General features: G+C 41.2%; 1 protein-coding gene across 1 annotated transcript; it reads left to right on the top strand.

The window, feature by feature from the left end:
* The first annotated feature begins 17,507 nt into the window (after nucleotides 1–17,507).
* On the top strand, nucleotides 17,508–19,732 carry LOC142101708 (bcl-2-like protein 2). Its single transcript, XM_075186092.1, has 2 exons — nucleotides 17,508–17,988; nucleotides 19,057–19,732. The coding sequence occupies exons 1-2, from the start codon at nucleotides 17,530–17,532 to the stop codon at nucleotides 19,189–19,191; spliced, it is 594 nt and encodes a 197-aa protein (XP_075042193.1). The 5' UTR covers nucleotides 17,508–17,529; the 3' UTR covers nucleotides 19,192–19,732.

The following is a 19,732-nucleotide window of genomic DNA, read 5'->3' as shown; positions in this document are numbered from 1 at the left end:
ATATATATAACCCTCCTTGTGTAAAATATAATTAAAAGTACCAGATTTATAATATATAATAAATAGGACCTTCTTGTGTAATATATAATAAAAAATATGCCTTGTATAATATATAATAAATAGTATACCCCTTGTATAATATATAATAAATAGTACCCCGTTGTATAATATAATAAAAAGTACCAACCTTGTATAATATATAATTAATAGTACCTCCTTGTATAATATATAATAAAAAGTACCCACCTTGTATAATATATAATTAATAGTACCCACCTTTTATAATATATAATTAATAGTACCCACCTTTTATAATATATAATAAATAGTACCCTCCTTGTATAATATATAATAAATAGTACCCTTCTTGTATAATTTATAATAAATATAACCCTCCTTGTGTAAAATATAATTAATAGTACCAGATTTATAATATATAATAAATAGGACCTTCTTGTATAATATATAATAAAAAATGCGCCTTGTATAATATATAATAAATAGTATACCCCTTGTATAATATATAATAAATAATACCTCTTTGTATAATATATAATAAATAGTACCCCACTGTATAATATATAATAAATAATACCCTCCTTGTATAATAAATAATATACAGTATACCCCTTGTATAATATATAATAAATAGTACACCTTGTATAATATATAATAAATAGTATACCCCTTGTATAATATATAATAAATAGTACGCCTTGTATAATATATAATAAATAGTATGCCCCTTGTATAATATATAATAAATAATACCCTCCTTGTATAATATATAATAAATAGTACGCCGTTGTATAATATATAATAAATAGTACCCTCCTTGTATAATATATAATAAATAGTATGCCATTGTATAATATATAATAAATAGTACCCTCCTTGTATAATATATAATAAATAGTACCCCTTGTATAATAAATAATAAATAGTACCCATTTCTATACTATATAATAAATAGTACCCTCCTTGTATGATATATAATAAATAGTACCCCTTGTATAATAAATAATAAATAGTACCTCCTTGTATAATATATAATAAATAGTACCCCTTGTATAATATATAATAAATAGTACCTCCTTATATAATATATAATAAATAGTACCCATTTGTATAATATATAATAAATAGTACCTCCTTGTATAATATAATAAAAAGTACCAACCTTGTATAATATATAATTAATAGTACCCTCTTGTATAATATATAATAAATAGTACCCTTCTTGTATAATTTATAATAAATATAACTCTCCTTGTGCAAAATATAATAATAGTACCAGATTTATATTATATAATAAATAGGACTTTCTTGTATAATATATAATAAAACATATCCACCTTGCATAATATATAATTACTAGTAGAGCACTGGCAGGTATCTCATTGTCTTTGTCCTTAGGCTGTTCAGATGTGACAAAGGACTATATTGTAAGGTGAATGCTGGCGGGATGGGATAAAGGCAAGCTGACGGAGGCAGTGTGATGCTCTGGGCAGTATTCTGCTGGGAACCCTTGGGTCCTGGCATACATGTGGATGTTACTTTGACACGTACCACCTACCTACACATTGTTGTAGACCAACTGCACCCCTTCATGGCAACGGTATTCCCTGATGGCAGTGACCTCTTTCAGCAGGATAATGCACCCTGCCACACAGCAAAAATTGTTCAGGAATGGTTTTAGAAACATGACAGAGTTCAAGGTGTTGACTTGGCCTCCAAATTTCCCAGCTCTCGATTCGATTGAGAATCTGTGGGATGTGTTGGAAAAACAAGTCCGAGCCATGGAGGCCCCACCCCACATCTTACACTACTTAAAGGATCTGCTGGTGTCAGATACCACAGGACACCTTCAGAGGTCTTGTGGAGTCCATGCCTCGACGGGTCAGAGCTGTTTTGGCGCCACAAGTGGGGCCTACACAATATTAGGCAGGTGGTTTTAACGTTGTGGTTGACTGGTGTATGTTAAACCCACAGTTTAACCCTCATTTACTCCCTTATTCTTGAAGTTCACAAAAAAGGTCAGTTCTGTCTCCTATTGCTATGTGAAGGTGACAGAATCACAGGTCAGCACCGTTACACATGATCAGGCTCATCGGTCTGGTTGTTCAGACACTGTACTCAACAGCAAGATGCATTCTCTAAAGGCGCACAGGTAGCCTGGCAATTTCTGACTTGTGTGGTTAAAAAATACCCATCAAATACACATGCTTGCCAACATTTTAGAACGGTCCCCACTACTCTTTTTGCTTTTTAATGCAAAATGGATGGTAAGAAATGCATCTAAGAGGCAAAAAAAAGAGGAATTATTGTTTGGCTGGTGAATATTGAAAATCAGGGACATTCCAGAGACTGTCCCTGGTGGAAGCGGCCATTTTGTGGAATGAACCAATATATATGAGAACACCAGACTAAAAATGGTTTCTTCCTCGATGATGTCACAGGTTCTGAGTGAGTTGATAGGCTGCCTTCTCACGCCTCACTTGGTGCTCCACTCCCCAGTGTCATGTCACTGGTTCTAAGTGGATAAGTTATATTCCAATTATTTGTTCAGTCCAAAATATGCCTGCCCCCACAGTGTGCAGGTGATGAGTACACTTTTAAAATCATTGTTTTTGTCATTTAAAAGACAAGACTATTTAAAATGGCCGTCACTCAGCCCCAACTTGCCGACCTGCGTACCAGATGCTGCCAGAACTGTGATCCATGCCAAGATGAAGAGAGGGTAAGGGGTGAGTAATGGGGGGGAGGCAGAAAGCACCCAACCCCCCCTAAATTCTTGGACATGCTGCTGCCCACATGTGTAAACATCACTTTGAAAATGCCCTCAACAGTCTTAGTTAATATAAATCCTCCATGTGACCCTGTTAAGAGAAAAGGCTATTTGGATAATATTTACATTATTCAGTTTGTAAACCTACCCAATTATAGATTTACAGGGCCAAGGCTATTTAACAGAGTTAATTTTTCTGGTAGATGCATAATCAAGTATTTTTAGTGACTAATGGCTAACTCATTGCAGGTTTATTAACTCAATAATTTTCTGTCTAAAAGTCTAACCAGGGAACAGTCAATATGCCACAGTTAAGTTCTGTAAATATCTCACATTGAACTGTGAAAGAAAATAAACAGCATAAAGGGGAAAGATCACTGTAGGAAAACAGCATTAAAGAAGATCTTATTATATATATATATATTTATCATTATTTATTTTAAATAACTTAGGCGCAGTACAAATGCTGTTTTGTCGCATTGCGCAGTTAACTTTTAAGAAAAACACCCCCTTTTGTTATAGGTACGTGCATGGCTCTGATGGCCTTGTCTGCGGGAGGAATTGGGTGAATTTGGGGGTGTTCTTTTTCCAGCGCATGGTCGCACTGACTTCTTCATTCACGTACGTAAACAAGATTTCGTTTTGCATGACAAAATTATTTAAAGGACATCGAACAGTGGAGGAGGCAAATTTAGGGGGGGGGGGGTGTTTCACACAGTCTTTTTCTCCAATCTTGTTCTTTCTGCCACTTCTGGGGTGCTAGTTTGGGACTTATATATTATTTATAGAATATATATAAATGAGTTGGATGTAACTGTCAACCTTTTAAAAAATAATTAGCAGCTTAGCAGCTCTTCCAACCAGGCGCGGGCTGGCAATTTCAGCCCGGGGAGCGCAGAGGGGGCCGCATCCCATGACACGGGATGCGGCCGCCTGTGCGATGACGCGGCCGCATCTCGTGTCATGAGATGCGGCCGCTGGTAAAAATCGGCGATTTTGAATCTGGGGGGGGGGCGGCCGGCCGGTCTACCCCCCGGCCCTAACATCGGTGATTCTGAGCGGCCCGGGGGGCCGATGCCCCCTGCCCCCCGGCCCAGCCCGCCCCTGCTTCCAACACACCCATGAGGTGGCAGCCCAGTGTCGTTTTTGTTTTTATATTAAATGTCATCCAAACCTATCCAGTGTAATGACCAGAACAGGTTCCCAGGGTCAACGTTCTGCCCAGTGTACACCAACGGGTGGTCCGACCGGGACCCAATCACTTACTATGTCTTCTGGGATCCAATATTACCAGTCTGTGAAGTTTTCATCCAAATCCATCCAGTGGAAGGCTGAGGACAGGCTCCCCGGGTCAAAATTCTGATATATTAGTAGATTCGGCTTTGAAGTGACGTTTTCACTCTTTCCACCTTGCGCATACTTCCCAACATTCCGTTCTCAGAATTTGGGTAGGGACGTGGCCACCTCACAGTGGGGGTGGGGTCGCGACGTGAGGTGGAAACATTACTCAGATGGCTTTACCAGAACTGGCAATGCAATAGTCATACCCGGTTTTGGCGACCACGTTAATTTACTTCAGCCCAGGTTTTTTAATATATATGTATTTATATATACAGATATGTCATATTTGTATGACTATGTCGGGCGCATTGCCATTAATATTGGTTCTACTTACAAAATGGCTGCCAGATAGCAGGGGCACCTTCATTTTACATAACACATTAGAACATTGCGTCTTAAAGTAAACCTGTCACACATACACACAAGAAGTGTACATCCTGTGGGTCAGGACCCCACAATCTCTTTTTTTGGGGTGCCTGCTTTCAGATGTGCCATACATTCCAATGGGAACCGCCACTTTTGGGCCCAAAAGAAAATTGGCGTACGCAGATGTTGAGCAGCACAGACCTGCACACTGTGGAGGGATCCATTTATTCAGCCTTCTGCTTCACTAGAAACCATTTGCTCATGAATATAGGTCAGGACTCGTGAATATTTGTTGGGCATTTCCTCAGCGATGTCGCTGGTTCTCAGCACATGGATAGGCTGCCTGCTGGTACAGCCCACAAAATGGCTGCTTCCGCTGTTTGAAGCCATCTGTAAAATTTAATGATAAATGAAGTAATTACTGTTAAGGGCCAGTAGATTTTTACTTCACTGGTAGATTAATGGGAAATGTTATGAAACCCAGCGCAACATTTAAAGCAGGCCTGGCCAACCGGTGGCTCTCCAGGTGTGGTGAAACTACAAGTCCCAGCTTGCCGGGCCAGCTATCCACTGGCTATCCACTGGCAAAGCATGCTGTGGCTTGTAGTTTAATAATCACCTTGAGAGCCACAGGTTGGCCAGGCCTGGTTATACTATTACGATTGTTACATAGAATAAAAATATGGGGTTTTCTTTACAGATCTCTTTGATAATCATTTTTTATTGTATGCTTGCCATGAAATTTTACTTTAGTATGTAGCAAGCTACATTCTCAGCCTTACAAGCCGGTCTATACCAGGCCAGACAGAGTTTAACACAGTTTGTTAAAATAAAGACTTTGCACACTTTCTCCACTGTGTTTTTGTTTCTTAGTATTTTCGTCGACCTTTGAGATAGATTTATGGGCTGAAAATCCAGAGATGAGCTGCAGTGTTGTGAATATTCCTTTATCTGGCTGAGCTGCGATGTTACCGGGTTCATACTGTAAGCGTCAGCCTTTAGACCTTCGCCTGCCCCATGGCCCTTAACACACCAGAATGATCAAAGGTGGATTTACAGTTAAGCTGCCCACGCAGGAAAGAATTCGGTCTACGGCGAGAGAAATCGGGTCGTTGGTGAGATTGGCCTGACCGTGATAACTATACTGCACGCTTATAATGTGCGTATGTTTTATTCTGACAATGAGGCAGAGCCATCTTAACAACATTATGGGCCCCCGGGCAAAGCAGTGCACCAGGGCCCCTACATATAGATATATATATATAGATATAGATGTATAGAGATAGATATAGATATAGATATATAGAGATAGAGATAGATAGATGTACTTGCTCAGTGACCCTTGAAGGTTTTTTTTGCAGGTTTTTTTCTTTTGCAGGATTATTTATTCTAATTAAGAGCCCTGCCTATGGGGCTCCCTTGCCCTTGGGGCCCCCGGGTACCTGCCCATCGTGCCAATGGAAAAGATGGCCCTGCATTGAGGTGAACGCACATTTTCTTTTTCTTTTTGTTACATATCACACGTGTGGGTGGAGCCAATTTATTGTGTACATACAGACAGACAGACAGATTAGATTAGCACAGTAGATTTTACGGGACTGCATCCAGGGCTGGACCAGGGCTAAAAAGCTTGTATACAAAGTACACGTGCCCAGGTCTAATAAAGGCTAAAATTTGCCAACCAGCCCCTGCCAAGAGGGTTCAGAGTGAGTTCAGACTAGAGGGGCAATTTATCAAAAGGCAAAAAGCCTTATAGCGAATATTTCGCCCCTATAAAATGGGGAGCCTCTTTAACCAGGCTTAAACTGCTGCAATACCTCTTCATTTATTGCCAAATGAATGTTTCTACTTAACATTTCGATGTCACATTATTGTGGCAATCATTTTCATTCACCAAAAACACTGTGGAAGGGGGTGTGAGTGGGAGGACCAATCAGAAGCAGCTATGTCCATGAATGCGGCTTCTCATTGGTCCTCCTGCTTCATCCTTTGCATGGATGCATAGTTCTGGTTCAAGAGAAAAATAGGTAAAATAATAAATCCTATCAAAAATAACTTTTACACACGTATAAAAAAAAGCTTAAGGTTTTGTTGTTAAATATTTGACCTTTTTGACTTTGTGTTAAGTGTAAAGTAACTTTATCTTACTTCTTAGATCATTTTGTCATTTGCAACCTCTTATCCTTAAAGTCTGTAAGTTTTAAGTAATGCAGAAATGCGACCTGCCTACTGTGTTCTCTGTTTGCCGTTCTCCATTCTCAATAAAAGAAAAAATACCAACATTATTAAAATTTAACTTTAAACGCACTTAAATCATTGAACGCCGTAAAATGGGTGTGAAATTGTTTTGACTTTCTTGATTTTTAAACCGGTTCTAGAGTTCAAGAACCGATTCGCAGAGTCAGTTTGAGAATCGGACCTCGACCGGTTCAAGCATCTCTGTTATGCAGGAATAGACAAGTGACAGATTTCTGACCTGTCATGGCTGTTACATCGTAGGCAATAGGGGACATTTATTAAAACTAGTGCACAGGAAAACTGTGGTCTTGTCCACAGCAACCAATCAGAATCAAGCTAAGTTTTGATGCGCAGGAATATGACAACCAGCGTCTGATTGGTTGCTATGGACAACACCGCAGTTTTTCTGGACTATTGTTTTCTTAAACGTCCCATATTATTCTCCCTGTGTGTACTGGGTGTGCAGCTTCTCAAAATGGGATTTAACAGTACCTACTTGGTGTCCTGTTATAGTTGGGTAAACTAATGGAAAGCCTAATATTTTGCCCTGTAAGCCTCCGCCCCTGGGCTTATTATGTAACTAGCTGGCACCTGGCACGTCGAACACTTGATTTTCAGTACTGCGTTAATCAGTGCACCTTATCAGCATGTCAGGTGGACGGTTGGCATGTTTGTCAGATAATAATGCACTACCACTAATCCCAGCTCCAATAAACCTAGTGATAAATTGATAATTAATTTAATACACTACTGGTTTACAGTACATTAGTAATAAGAATGGAATAGGAACCAAGGTTCTTTAAAGATGAGTGCAACCAGTGTGGTTGCCAATGACGCCATCTAGTGTCTGTGTGTGGAGAGGCAGGGAACGATATATCCTACATAAGGCCCATTCATTGCAGGAGCAAGTGTCAGATATTGAAGGGAGGGGATTCCAAATTTGCCTTTCTTCAATATATCCCTATTCTTTGCATACATACATGCGTACATATACTACATATTCGGCATACAATACATATATTTTAAAAAAAAACTCTTTATGGCTGACGATTATTATATTGTGGTGGCTCAGTGGTTAGCACTTCTGCCTCACAGCACTGGAGTCATGAGTTCAATTCCCGACCATGGCCTTATCTGTGTGGAGTTTGTATGTTCACCCCGTGTTTGCATGGGTTTCCTCCCACACTCCAAAAAAAAACCAAAAAAACCATACTAGTAGATTAATTGGCTGCTATAAAAATTGACCCTAGTCTCTCTCTTTGTCTGTGTGTGTGTGTGCTAGGAAATTTAGACTGTAAGCTCCAATGGAGCAGGGACTGATGTGAATGAGTTCTCTGTACAGCGCTGCGGAATTAGTGGCGCTATATAAATAAATGGTGATGATGATGATATTGTTTTAGTTATTTTTATTATGTTTGTCTGTTACTATACAGTTATGTTTTGTGGCCCTTAACAATGTGCTGTGATGAGCTGCAAATCTTCTTCCTGGCTAGTTTTAAATGACGTCATCTGAAAATAGTTATTGCCGTTTTTACTTGTGAAATGAATGTATTACGCCTAGCAGACAACATTATATTATTTTTTGGACACTTGAAGGTAACATGTTGCCCTAAGACTAAATTTATGGACATATGAATTAATTGATCTATCTGTTATCTGCTCATTAAAGAACCGATAATGTTCTGAAATTAGAGTTTATGTTCTGATAATCTGATCTTCTGATTACATCAGGGGTCATGGAACTTTTTTACCTTTTACCCCCAAATATATTTAGATACGCCGACGTTACCCCCTTCATTTGAAAGGAAGGAAATCATATATTATTAATGATTGGAATTCAAAATTTTATTGAATCTATTCAAAATTTCTTTGAAAGCTTCAACTTCAAAATTTCAGGTTTTGGAGAAATGATGTCCCTTCATTTTTGATACGAGAGCATCAATATTGGGGCATTATGATGTCAGAGCAATTTGAATACAGTTTTCAGCGTCCAATCGATTTCTCTGCTTTGTTTTTATGTTCGTTAGAGTGGAAAATCCTTGTTCGCAAAGGTAGGTTGTTGCAAAAGGCAGCAACTCTTTGACGCCTCCTCGTGTGCAATTTTGATGCCTTTGCAACTGTTGACATCCAAAAATACGACAGATGTGCTTTGTTTTCAAATGCAATACGTGCTTCATTATTGTATCGAAGCTCAGGAAGTGCCTCTGCCAACCCTTCAGGCTCTTCTGGTACAACAGCAATTTCACATGTAAAGGGGTCTACAATCCAACTGACAGCATGTGAATCAGCAGCATTACCCCCAGGAATTTCATTTTTACCCCATTTGGGGTAATTTAGCCCTGTTCCCTGACCACTGGATTACATGAATGAATCAAGCATGTATCATAGTTATAACTCCCTTGTATCTGTTACTTACTAGCTGAACGAGAGCACAAGGTACCAGGAAAAGTTTGCTGGTATATTGACAACTCACTTACTCAACTTACTGAGGCTAGAGTGACCTCTAGTGTCCAAATATGAACAAGACAGCCTGTAAAATAAGTGGATTGATGGATAATTAGAATTCACGGAACCAGAAGAAGCCTAGAGAAAAATCCGCCCAGTTCTGCATTCTTCCTCTTTTCCCGTGTTTTTTAGGCACAGTTACAGAGCCACTTACACGCTCTTCCTAGATCTTGCTTACACAGGGCTTGATTCAACAGAAAAAAAAAGAATTATGGTAAACCAGTTACTCTAACAGCAGAGAAGGGGTATGGGCTGTGACTGCAGACAAGTATTATCCGCGCCTCGAGTAACATGATCATTGTCTGATTTGGCCCCACAGACATGGGTGGCTAAAGTAGTTAAGATCAGACTATTCTGCATTAAGGCAAAGCAGCCAGATTTCTTCTGCTTTACACTGGGGCCTGTTAGTCTGGTCAGAAGATGTCCGGATACACACGTCAATGGTAATCACCTTCTTTTTTTTCTTTTGTTTAACATTATAATTTTTATTAAAGGGTTTAAGGCAAAGGGAGAGGGATACAGAAAAAACAAGGGGAAGAGGGGAGGGGTACATAGTAGGAGCAGAAAAAACTATGTGTACCAAGCAACATAAATGATTATCTAAAGTAGAGAGCCATAAGGGTACGTTGAAGACTCTGAAGCAGACTCAGTTAGAGGCAGTTAGTTAGATCGCTGAGGAACAGCAGCCGACTGGCGTACGGAAAAGCACAGAGCCTTCGCCATCAGTGGTAAATTCAAACAAGGACGTCCATTTAACAAAAGGAGAGAATGCAGCCATAGAATAAGGGGAATCAAACGTCTCCATTTTTGGACTGGGGAGAGAGAAATGTTGAGGTCTGATTCCCATCTGGACTGAAAGCCGTGCTTAGGTGCAGGCATGGTGACGAAGGTCATCAATCCAGTGATCATCTTTCTAACTCTTACTTTTCTACCTTTTGGACCTCCCCTTCAACTGCGTCATTAAGGCCCCACCCACTTCATAAAAAAGAGAGATCCGGGAGGGTGGCCTTCTTTCCTGGGAGTGTGGGAGGCCTCCCCGACATTCAGGTGGCTTCCGGACGTTCCAGGAGAGTAGTAAAGTATGTTCTAATTGCAAGTTTCCATACCTCCCAACGTGACAGCTCATTGAATCTGGACTGTGAAAGGGGGAGTGGCCACATCACAAAGGGTGACACCCCTTACCCCATTCTCCTTCCCTCCAAACACCCTGCTCATGAATAGAACAGCGGATAACGGGATCTGCCAGTCAACATTTTTGACCATTGGGACAACAGTGCTGACAGTCAGTATAGACCCCTCCAATCAGGACTGTCCCACCTAAATCGGCTCAGTTGATCTTTAAGAGAGAATAATCCAATCAAACTGTGATCCAGCCACTTACCCTGAGAACTGGCTACGTCCGTCCAACTAAGCCACCCGCAGGCCTAGCCATAACGGCGAATGGGGACAAGCAGCAGAATCGGTAGCCCAGCAAAATTATGTGCTGCTACGAAGCACCAAGTTCACAGCTATGGAAATTATAGCCATTCCTAAACACATCTTTATGATGTCAGTATTAATTATTTGAGTGGAAATTTTACGGAGGCCTGTCATCGCCACGCCCTTCTTTTGTCAAATAACATGTTTACACAATAATAAATAATTTGTTTATGAGCTGCCAAAGTTTATCTAGACTCAATATTTTATCTAAAAGATTATTAGAAAGTACATTCGCAAAACACATGCACGGGAAAAAGGTTATAAAATAGTGACATTACTATTAATTATTAAAAGGTTTATGCATCTTCAGATTACTTTTAGTTGTTGGTTTGTACATACCCTCTTGCAACATTTACTAAATAGAACGCACTGCTATGTTTTTCGGCAAGTGCGCTGAATGGTCCAGCAAGGGGTTTCCAAGGTCCACGTCCACTTCCTGGTGTTTGGGAGCATACCCCGTAAAAATTAATACGCACGTACATTTGGGGCTTTGCAGACACTCCGGAAAATGCTCATGGTGGAATCCGTAATGATTCACGATAAATTCCAACCAGCTTACATTTTAAGATCACACCCTACATTAATTTAAACTTTTGCTTTGTTCTCTCAAAATATCTGCTCAATTTACTTCTCAAAAAACACAAGAGTAAGTGCACCCATGACCCACAAACACCACCATCTTCGTTTCTAGCTATATGTTCTTACCCCAAAAATCACTGCACTTGCGTAAAAGTGGGCATATAACGTCACAAAAGGCATTTTGAAGATACAAAACACCTGTACATTGTGCATTTTTGTATATACTTCTGGGCCCTAGAGCGGCTGCACAGCTTGCCCCCATGGAAGTTCCTCCGCATTTTGTATTGAATTATATTAGAATTCTACTGAGGGTACATGTATCAAACATTCTAAAAAAAAAAAAAAGGAAAAGTGGAGGTGTTGCACATAGCAACCAATCAGATTCTATTTATCATTTTCTAGAATTTACTAGTTAACTGATAGCTGGAATTTGATTGGTTGCTATGGGCAACATTTAAAATTTTCCTTTTTAGAAGGTTTGACACATTTACCCCTGAGTATCGCCCTGTTGAAAGTTCAGAAACATTGAGCAGCAGCGACAGATTTTTCAACAGCTGATTTCAGGCAGAAGTCCTATTTTCAAGCACCAGGAGTTATTGCAGTACGTTGCAGTACCCATTATTTCAATTCTGCATTTAGTAAATGTGGCAGGAACACTGTACAAAACAATAACACAAATTCATCTGAAGATAAAAAAAACACCTAAACATTGTACATTTTTGTATATTTTTTTCATATTTGTGTTTAATTGGTCACTGAAAAATGCCTAAAAGTGTAAAATGTAGGAGGTGGGGGGGAAGGGTGGTTGATGCATGGCAGCACCTGAGAGGGAAGGCAAGCTACTATAATGATGTGAAATTTGCCAAGTTGAATGTGGCTACCATGGCAACCACAGTCACAAGACATATGATGCAGTGAGCAGAGAGGCTTTGGAACGTCCCTTTTCTCAGCATGCTCGTTCACAGCACGTTCCTCCTTACCCCTTCCTCTGCCATCATGTACATGGAGAGAGAACTATGACTCAGAGATCAGGGCAGTCCCTCCTTGGGAACAAGGACATATTCCAGTTGTGAGGCTCCTCAGTCATATAAGTTTTGCAAACAGAGAGATTTTGTAAAGGGAAGGTGCAATTATAGAAAGACATCCTCGAAAAATTATTCAGATTGTATTAAAAAGATACAAAAAATATTGTCCATATGGGATTGCAGCTTTAAAAACTACAAGTTCAGACTGTCTGGAGGATCCAAATGAATACCGTTTCCAGTTCTGCGGGAAAAACAATGTACATAGATCCAGGTGTGGTTGAGACAGAAGAATGTTCTGCAGCTCTTTAGAAAGGTCAACAAATGAAAATTGTACCAGTTATTGGTACAGGGAGTAAACTCAACCCTCTGCAATACAGTGACCCTGGGGCATCTGAATGATACAAATGTATAGATGGATATATTCACCTCTTATATGAAAAGAAAATCTAATAGAGCTTCTGAATGGCAATCAGTTCCGTTCAAAGGTTTTCTGTGTTTAAACTCATTACATCCTTTTCTCATGGGGCCCTGTCTGGAGATATCACTGCCAAGGTCACAGATAAGAGCAATATTCTAAGCCCTGAGTGAACAGACTAACCCAGGTTCCCTATAGGACTTTGAGACTGAGTAAAAGCTGTTACTCACATTTTACACGGAGATGTGTAATTCTACGAAATTCCCATTTCCATAGAAGCTACACCCAAATGTGGGGGCCTCGGGGAAGAAACCTCAAAGAGGAACCCTTCACTTCCAGGCCCTATAGCAGCTGCACAGCTTGCCCCCATGGCAGTTCCGCTGTGTTTCGCATTGCATAATATTAGAATTTTGCTGAGGGTAAATGTATCAAGCATTCTAAAAAACGTAGGTGTTGCCCATAGCAACCAATCATATTCTAGTTGTCATTTTCTAAAATGCCCATAGTTACCTAATATAATCTGATTGGTTGCTATGGGCAACACCTCAGTTTTCCTGAAGGTTTCATACATTTACTCCTGAGTATCGCCTTGTTGAAAGTTCAGAAACACTCAGCGGCTGCAACAGTGTATTTCAGACTATTCAACAGCTGATATCAGGCAGGAGTCTGAAGTATCAGGAGTCATTCCAGTAAGTTGTAGTAGTCATTGCTTCAATTATGCAACATAATTTTGGAGTGGATATTCTGAAAATGATCATAAAAAGTGTTTGAACTTAAAATGTAATTGAATGTTTGGCCCTAGAGAGTGTCAGCTGTTAAGGAACAATAGCTTCCAGCAGAGACCGGCAGGGCACGAAGTGAAGCCGCAGGCAGCCTGTGTATGTTCAAGATGGTAGAAGGAAAGGAATCTGACAGCAACACATTGGACTAGGATCACAACTAAAACAGGGAACTAAGAGGTTAGCAAGAAGAGAGAAAACTACAGGACAGAGGCTCAATATCCCCCCATTCTATGTAAGATCCCAGAGAGCTCCATAAAGACAAGGACATTTCAGAGGCATCTCATGCTCTGTACACAGCTACCTAGAGATGTGACCTGCTACTGAGGTCTTGGAATAAACTGAATTTTCTACAGGTCAGAAAAAGGAGCAGAGAAGAAATGGAGAAATATAAGGAACTACTACTAAAGGGGTAGTCAATTAATACCTTACATTCTTCTTTCATGTTTTCTTTTTACTTTGAAAAACAACTATTCTCTTATATTTTAAAATTAATTTCAATTTATACCTCTCTCTGCAACAATTTTGCACAACCAAAATTCTTGCGCCCCCTCCCCAAAAACCCTCACGTTCTAGGCTGCAGCCTGGTCAGCCTATTGGATAATCAGGTCTTGTCTGTAAAACGTCTTGCCCACCTGGACAGAGAGACCAGGTGATCGAGAGACAGCGCAGGCTGAGGGACAATTTCCAAGGTCCGTGAGCGCAAGCTTTGGTGCGTACTTGTGAACCACTGTCAGTGTGATTTGTCCTGTGCACCAATATGAAGGTTAAAGGAGATTTATCTCACTGTGAGATGGCCTGGCACCCGTTCTTCTAACATCTATGTATTATACTGCACCACTACACCTGTGCCCACTGAACTATTAACCTGGATAATTACCATGCATGCACAGGGGCTCTTTTACGTGTCAACCCCACAGAGCTCGAGAAAGGGGGAGAAAGAACCCCAGGAAAGAAGATTCTAAGTTTATAAAGTGGAAAGAGGTGGAACCAGCCCCCCCTCACTTCCGAGCCCTGTAGAGGGCACACACCCTGTAGTACCGCCCCCTGGCTGTGGAGGTGATTGTATTTAATTACATTTTGTATGGAGAATGCAACTTTTGTATTTAATAACAACACAGTTCTCTCCTGTGTATATACCTTTATATTATATTGGGTACACATAGGGAAATGCAACTTTTGCATTCACAGCTAACCCATACTTGCCAACTTTGGCAAGACAAGCTCTCGGAGATCTGGGGGAGGGTGATGCGGATCGCATCATTTGGCCCTGTCCCCACCACTTTAGTATTGAGGTAGTTAGGAACCAGGAGGTTGCCCTGCTCTTCCAGGAGTCTGGGAGTACTCCAAGAGATTTCGGGAGTCTCCCGGATATTCCGGGAGAATAGGCAACTATGACCTAACCCTGTCAAGAAGCATCTCTACATTATGTTTGGGCATAACACGGGCAACACAGTGGCTAAGTGGTTAGCACTTCTGCCTCACAGCAGAATGAGTTTGATTCCCGACCATGGCCTTATCTTTGTGGCGTTTGTATGTTCTCCCTGTGTTTGCGTGGGTTTCCTACAGGTGCTCTGGTTTCCTCCCACACTCCAAAAACATACTGGTAGATTAATTAGCTGCTATAAAATTGACCCTAGTGTCTCTCTCTCTCTGTGTGTATGTTAGGGAATTTAGACTGTAAGCCCCAATGGGACAGGGACTGATGTGAGTTCTCTGTACAGCGCTGCGGAATTAGTGGTGCCATATAAATAAAAGATGATGATGATAATACTATACCCCAATATCTAAGATAACAATCCCTTATTCTTGGGTTGTGCTATAATGCTGATTGTTTAAACTATCTATGAGCATGTGAATACCCTCTGTTTTATAATATGATCTACAGTGGAGATCTCTTAGGCGCTGAGTAACACTAATGAATTTACCTCCTGGATGCTCAGGAAGCAGGGAGATATACTTTGCACTGATAAGATCTAATAAGACTGAGACAGCCGTCTGCTGTGGTGCCAAAGCATTTGTACTTTCTTAGTAAATAACTCTCTACGACTGCTTCCCCACAGGTTAATCAATGTAATTCTGCAGAGACGTAAAGATCATTGACCTAGAGTAACTTACCCATGCTTAATGAACATTCATGGAAAAACTGATACAGTCTATTGTACTTATAAAAGGACGTTTTATATTTATAAAACTGATGTTGAAATATTTGTGTCCTCGTCACATGAAGATGACATTATACGGTCCTGCAAGTTTGTCTATGTTTACGTTATGCTACATTAAGTGCTAGAAAATGTATATGTTTCAAGTTATCCTCTGTTGATCATTCATCAACCCAATTTGCTGTTTGCCTCACCGTCATACCTACATGGATCTGCGGTGCCATCTTGTGGCAGGCAAATGTTACTGCGTGCTTTAGTGGTAACTTTCAGCTCTCCAGCACTTGTGGAACTCAAAGGGTAGGCTTGAACTTGTAGTTCCCCAGAAAGCTGGCGAGCCACACACCGTCTCAGCCTGCCATATTTTTCCACAGTCATATTTTTCGGTACGTGATAAGTGTGAAGCTATTTTTTTTTTTTGCAGCAGCAGCAGTCGGTGCAAGAATTGCATTACCCAGAATCACTTGTGGCAATGCAGCCGTTTCCTAAGTGAATATTATGATAAATTAATAGTTAACATAGTTTGCTTCAATCTCATTGTGAGCTCTGGGAGGGAAACAAAGTGGGACCCCAACATTCACCTTGGCTAAAATGGCAATACAAATTTAATTTAGATTTAGGAGCAAATCACAAAAACCCTAAAAAGCTAATTTGCACGTTGGCAAAACCATGCTGTACCATGGGAGGAGGTAGCTGTAAATTTAAAATCATACTTGCCAACTTTTCCTCGTTGGCTTCAGGGAGATCCAGGGGATGTGGTCGTGCGGGGGCGGGGCTTGACTTATCGCATCATTTTGGTCACGCCCCTAAACGATTCTCACAATTTTGACCAATTACAGCAGGAAGGTGGAGGTAAGATGGCACGATATTTGCGTCATTAAGCCCGCATAGTTGCGGGAGAGTAGGCAACTATGCGTTAAAAAAAACAGCTAATGAATCTCTAGAGACTGAAGTGTCTTTTACATTTCTGTCTCCATTACTGAAGTCATGTTGTCTTACCTGCCAGTCTTTGATTACATCTTGGTCTCCGTGAAAATGGCCACCTCCATAGGCATCAATACATGGACATAGGACACAATTTCTGAACTGTGCCATCATGCCACAGATGGCGAAGCCAACCACGTCTTGTACTGGCTCAGCATCAGGGAGAATGCCAGACTCTTCAGGGAGTGAGGGAGATCACTCCTATTTCAGGGAGTCTCCCTGACATTCAGGGAGAGTTGGCAAGTATGATTTAAAATGTGCAGACAGACTTATAGTTGGCAGGGGGCCTGTTCTAGGTCAACTCTATATTGCAGTGTAGAAATAAAGCTATCAGGTTTTTGTGCGCTACATGCAAAAAGAATAGAATAAATGCATTGCACCCCTTGCATTGCAACATGGTTTGTCCAGGAGCAAATTTGCGCACAGCACTTTCTCCTATTGCTGCCGGTGAATTGGAAAAAAAGTCCACAGCATAGGGGTCACTTCGCCAGGGCTAAAGGGTAGCCCCAGCATGGTGAATTGCCCTAATTGATGCACAGACCACTAAATGAGGCCTGTGGTGTCTTAATTTGAAGAAAATTAGTGTAAACACAAATAAAAAGTGTCTCAAATGATCAAATACAATTCCAACCATATACCGGAAACAAGGCAAGACCTGGTTTACAGATACAGCGCTTAGCAAGTGCCCTTTTTTTTGCTCCACCTAGAACCTGACTTGGCTAGCCGCAATATGTATGAATGCAGGATACTAGGTGTAGACTGTACTTTATCTGCAAAGACCAGTCTCTCGCGTGGCTCCTGCTATATTTAGAAGCTGATGGCAGTGTCCCAGGTTTGTAGGAATATAAATACACCCCTCTCTGTTTCACTAATGGCTGAACTGAATAACACAGATCCAGTGGTGAGAGAGGCCTACCAACTATCTCATGACTCTATTGCCTACGTAACAGGGCGAGCCGCAGGGCCAGCGCCATCAGCTGCCACCCTCGCCCTGCGTCACGCAGGGGATGAGCTCCTGGAGAAGTTTCCTATATTCTTCAAACGGTGGCCTAGAGTTTTCAGCGGGGTTACAGATGACAATGCCTGCGACCTCCTCGTTCAGATTATAGATGAAAACATTAAGGGGCATTGGGATCGACAAAGGAGGCAGCCAGGATACCCACCCGACCTTCCGTGGAGCTCGGTCTTGTCCATTTATGTCCTGGCCGGACAGATGGCCACTTACTGCCAGGAGAACGGGTTGGAGAACGTTTTACAACAGTTGCCTGAAAGATTGGGCGGTTACGTAGAGGAGCATATCTGCCCGGTGCTGAGGAAGAAGGATGGATGGGTGAGTACTAACAAATTATGGCAATTGGAGGTTAATTCATATAATTCTTAAACTCTATCACATGTATGAAAATCATTGTGTGAAACAAGTGTTACTTTGTGATGTTGTGCCATTGTTTAACGTCAGTCATGTTCTGAAAACTTGGAAGGCTTTCCTACCATGCCAATGAAAGGATGTATGGACAGTTCCTTCAAAAAAAGTTAGAACTTCATCTCTGTAGGATGGAGGCAAAGTAACGTTATATCTAATTGTCTCTGAAGTACACAAGACAGATCTCATGAGGGGAACCTGGCTTCATGTGGGAGGTTATGAAAGTTTAGGGTGTGTCACATGGGATGAAAAATGAGCTTTCCAGCAAAAGAACTTTAGAGATTAAACTCTGTAGTTCGTTTATTATAATCTTTGCAAATAAATTACTTTCATAGAGGTGAAATAGCGCAATGCTGAGACTCATAGCAGCGTTTGGGTAGGAACCCAACAATGCCGCTGTATCCTCCTGTATCTTTTCATGGAGAAAGTGGGGGCCACTGGATTGGACTGAAGGGCCCCTGTCACCTCTGGGCTCCATAGCGTCTACTCCCTCTGCACCCACTGTAGTTCTACCACTGACTCCCATCACACAGAGGTCATTTACAAAGCACAAAATGGGTGAGGCGCAGAAGATGGCCCTCTTTGGTAGTGCCAAGGACTTCACTTTGGGCAACTGCAGTTAGTTATCCACCAAATTGCATCGGTTTACAGAGCAAGATCCCACGTTTGTGGAGGAGGAGTTTGCAGCAGCTGATGGGAGGAGTTAGGCAGAATGAGGGAGGGGCAGGCGCAGAAATCTCACACTCCCTCCTCCTCGCCGCGTGACCTCCATGCGCTGCGCAGAGATCACATGACACGGAAGGTGGCTGTCCCTATTCTGGTAAGATCAGGAGCAGCCGGCTGGTGGGCCACAGGCAAAAGCTCGGCGGGCCACCTGTAGCCTTTCGATGGTGTAGAATATGAATATAAATGTCTGGATATATAGCTAAGAGAGAAGAGTTTTAATGTACCAGTGACACTTGTGTTTCTCGTTTCCAGGTTGGTTTTACAGAACGCTTTAGCAAAAAAGAAGAGACGGAGAGGAAGGTCCTTCGGGTCTGCAGTGCCGTCCTCGCAGCGTGTTCCGTTCTGCTACTGACCCACTTCCTGTGGAGAAGAATGTCTGCACTATAGGATATAATTACAAGACAATTCAACACCTTACGGCTGCCTTGTTCTCCAACAAAGCATACCTCCCAACATTTAGACTTGCAAAACCAGGACAAAATAAGCCCCACCCAATCTGCCCAGAAACACCCACTTTTGTCTAAGCCCCACCCATTTGAAGGTCCATAATTGGTGACAGTCCAGGCAAAATGAATGGATGGAACGAATGTGGACCCGTCAACTGCACACAAGGACGGGGGGATTTGTGGATTGAACCAATATTCACGACAGTGCAAACCACTAGGCCCTATTGAATGGATGTGCTGAAAATAGGTTCACCCCTTAAAATGGCTGCCCCTACTGTGTGTAGTGTACACTTTAGAGAATTAATATTTGATGAGAAAGATGATAATTGTTTCATACACAGGAAAACTGGCCCTGATAATAAGACATTCTGAACAAACAATGACCACTTACTACAGTGTGATTACAGGACCTGTTTATATCATGCAGTGGTTCGGTACTGCAGAAAATGGAAATATATGGTGTAAAAAAGCAATAAAGAAAA

Source organism: Mixophyes fleayi, chromosome 9, assembly GCF_038048845.1.
Source record: "Mixophyes fleayi isolate aMixFle1 chromosome 9, aMixFle1.hap1, whole genome shotgun sequence".
Lineage (NCBI taxonomy): Eukaryota > Metazoa > Chordata > Amphibia > Anura > Limnodynastidae > Mixophyes > Mixophyes fleayi.
Note: the sequence above shows the minus strand (reverse complement) of the source record. Positions and strands in the feature narration are given on the sequence as shown.

Coding starts and splice junctions, on each gene's coding strand:
- LOC142101708 (XM_075186092.1), top strand. CDS start 17,530: ATGGCTGAACTGAATAACACAGATCCAGTGGTGAGAGAGGCCTACCAA. Junction 17,989..19,056: donor TGAGGAAGAAGGATGGATGG/GTGAGTACTAAC, acceptor TCTCGTTTCCAG/GTTGGTTTTACAGAACGCTT.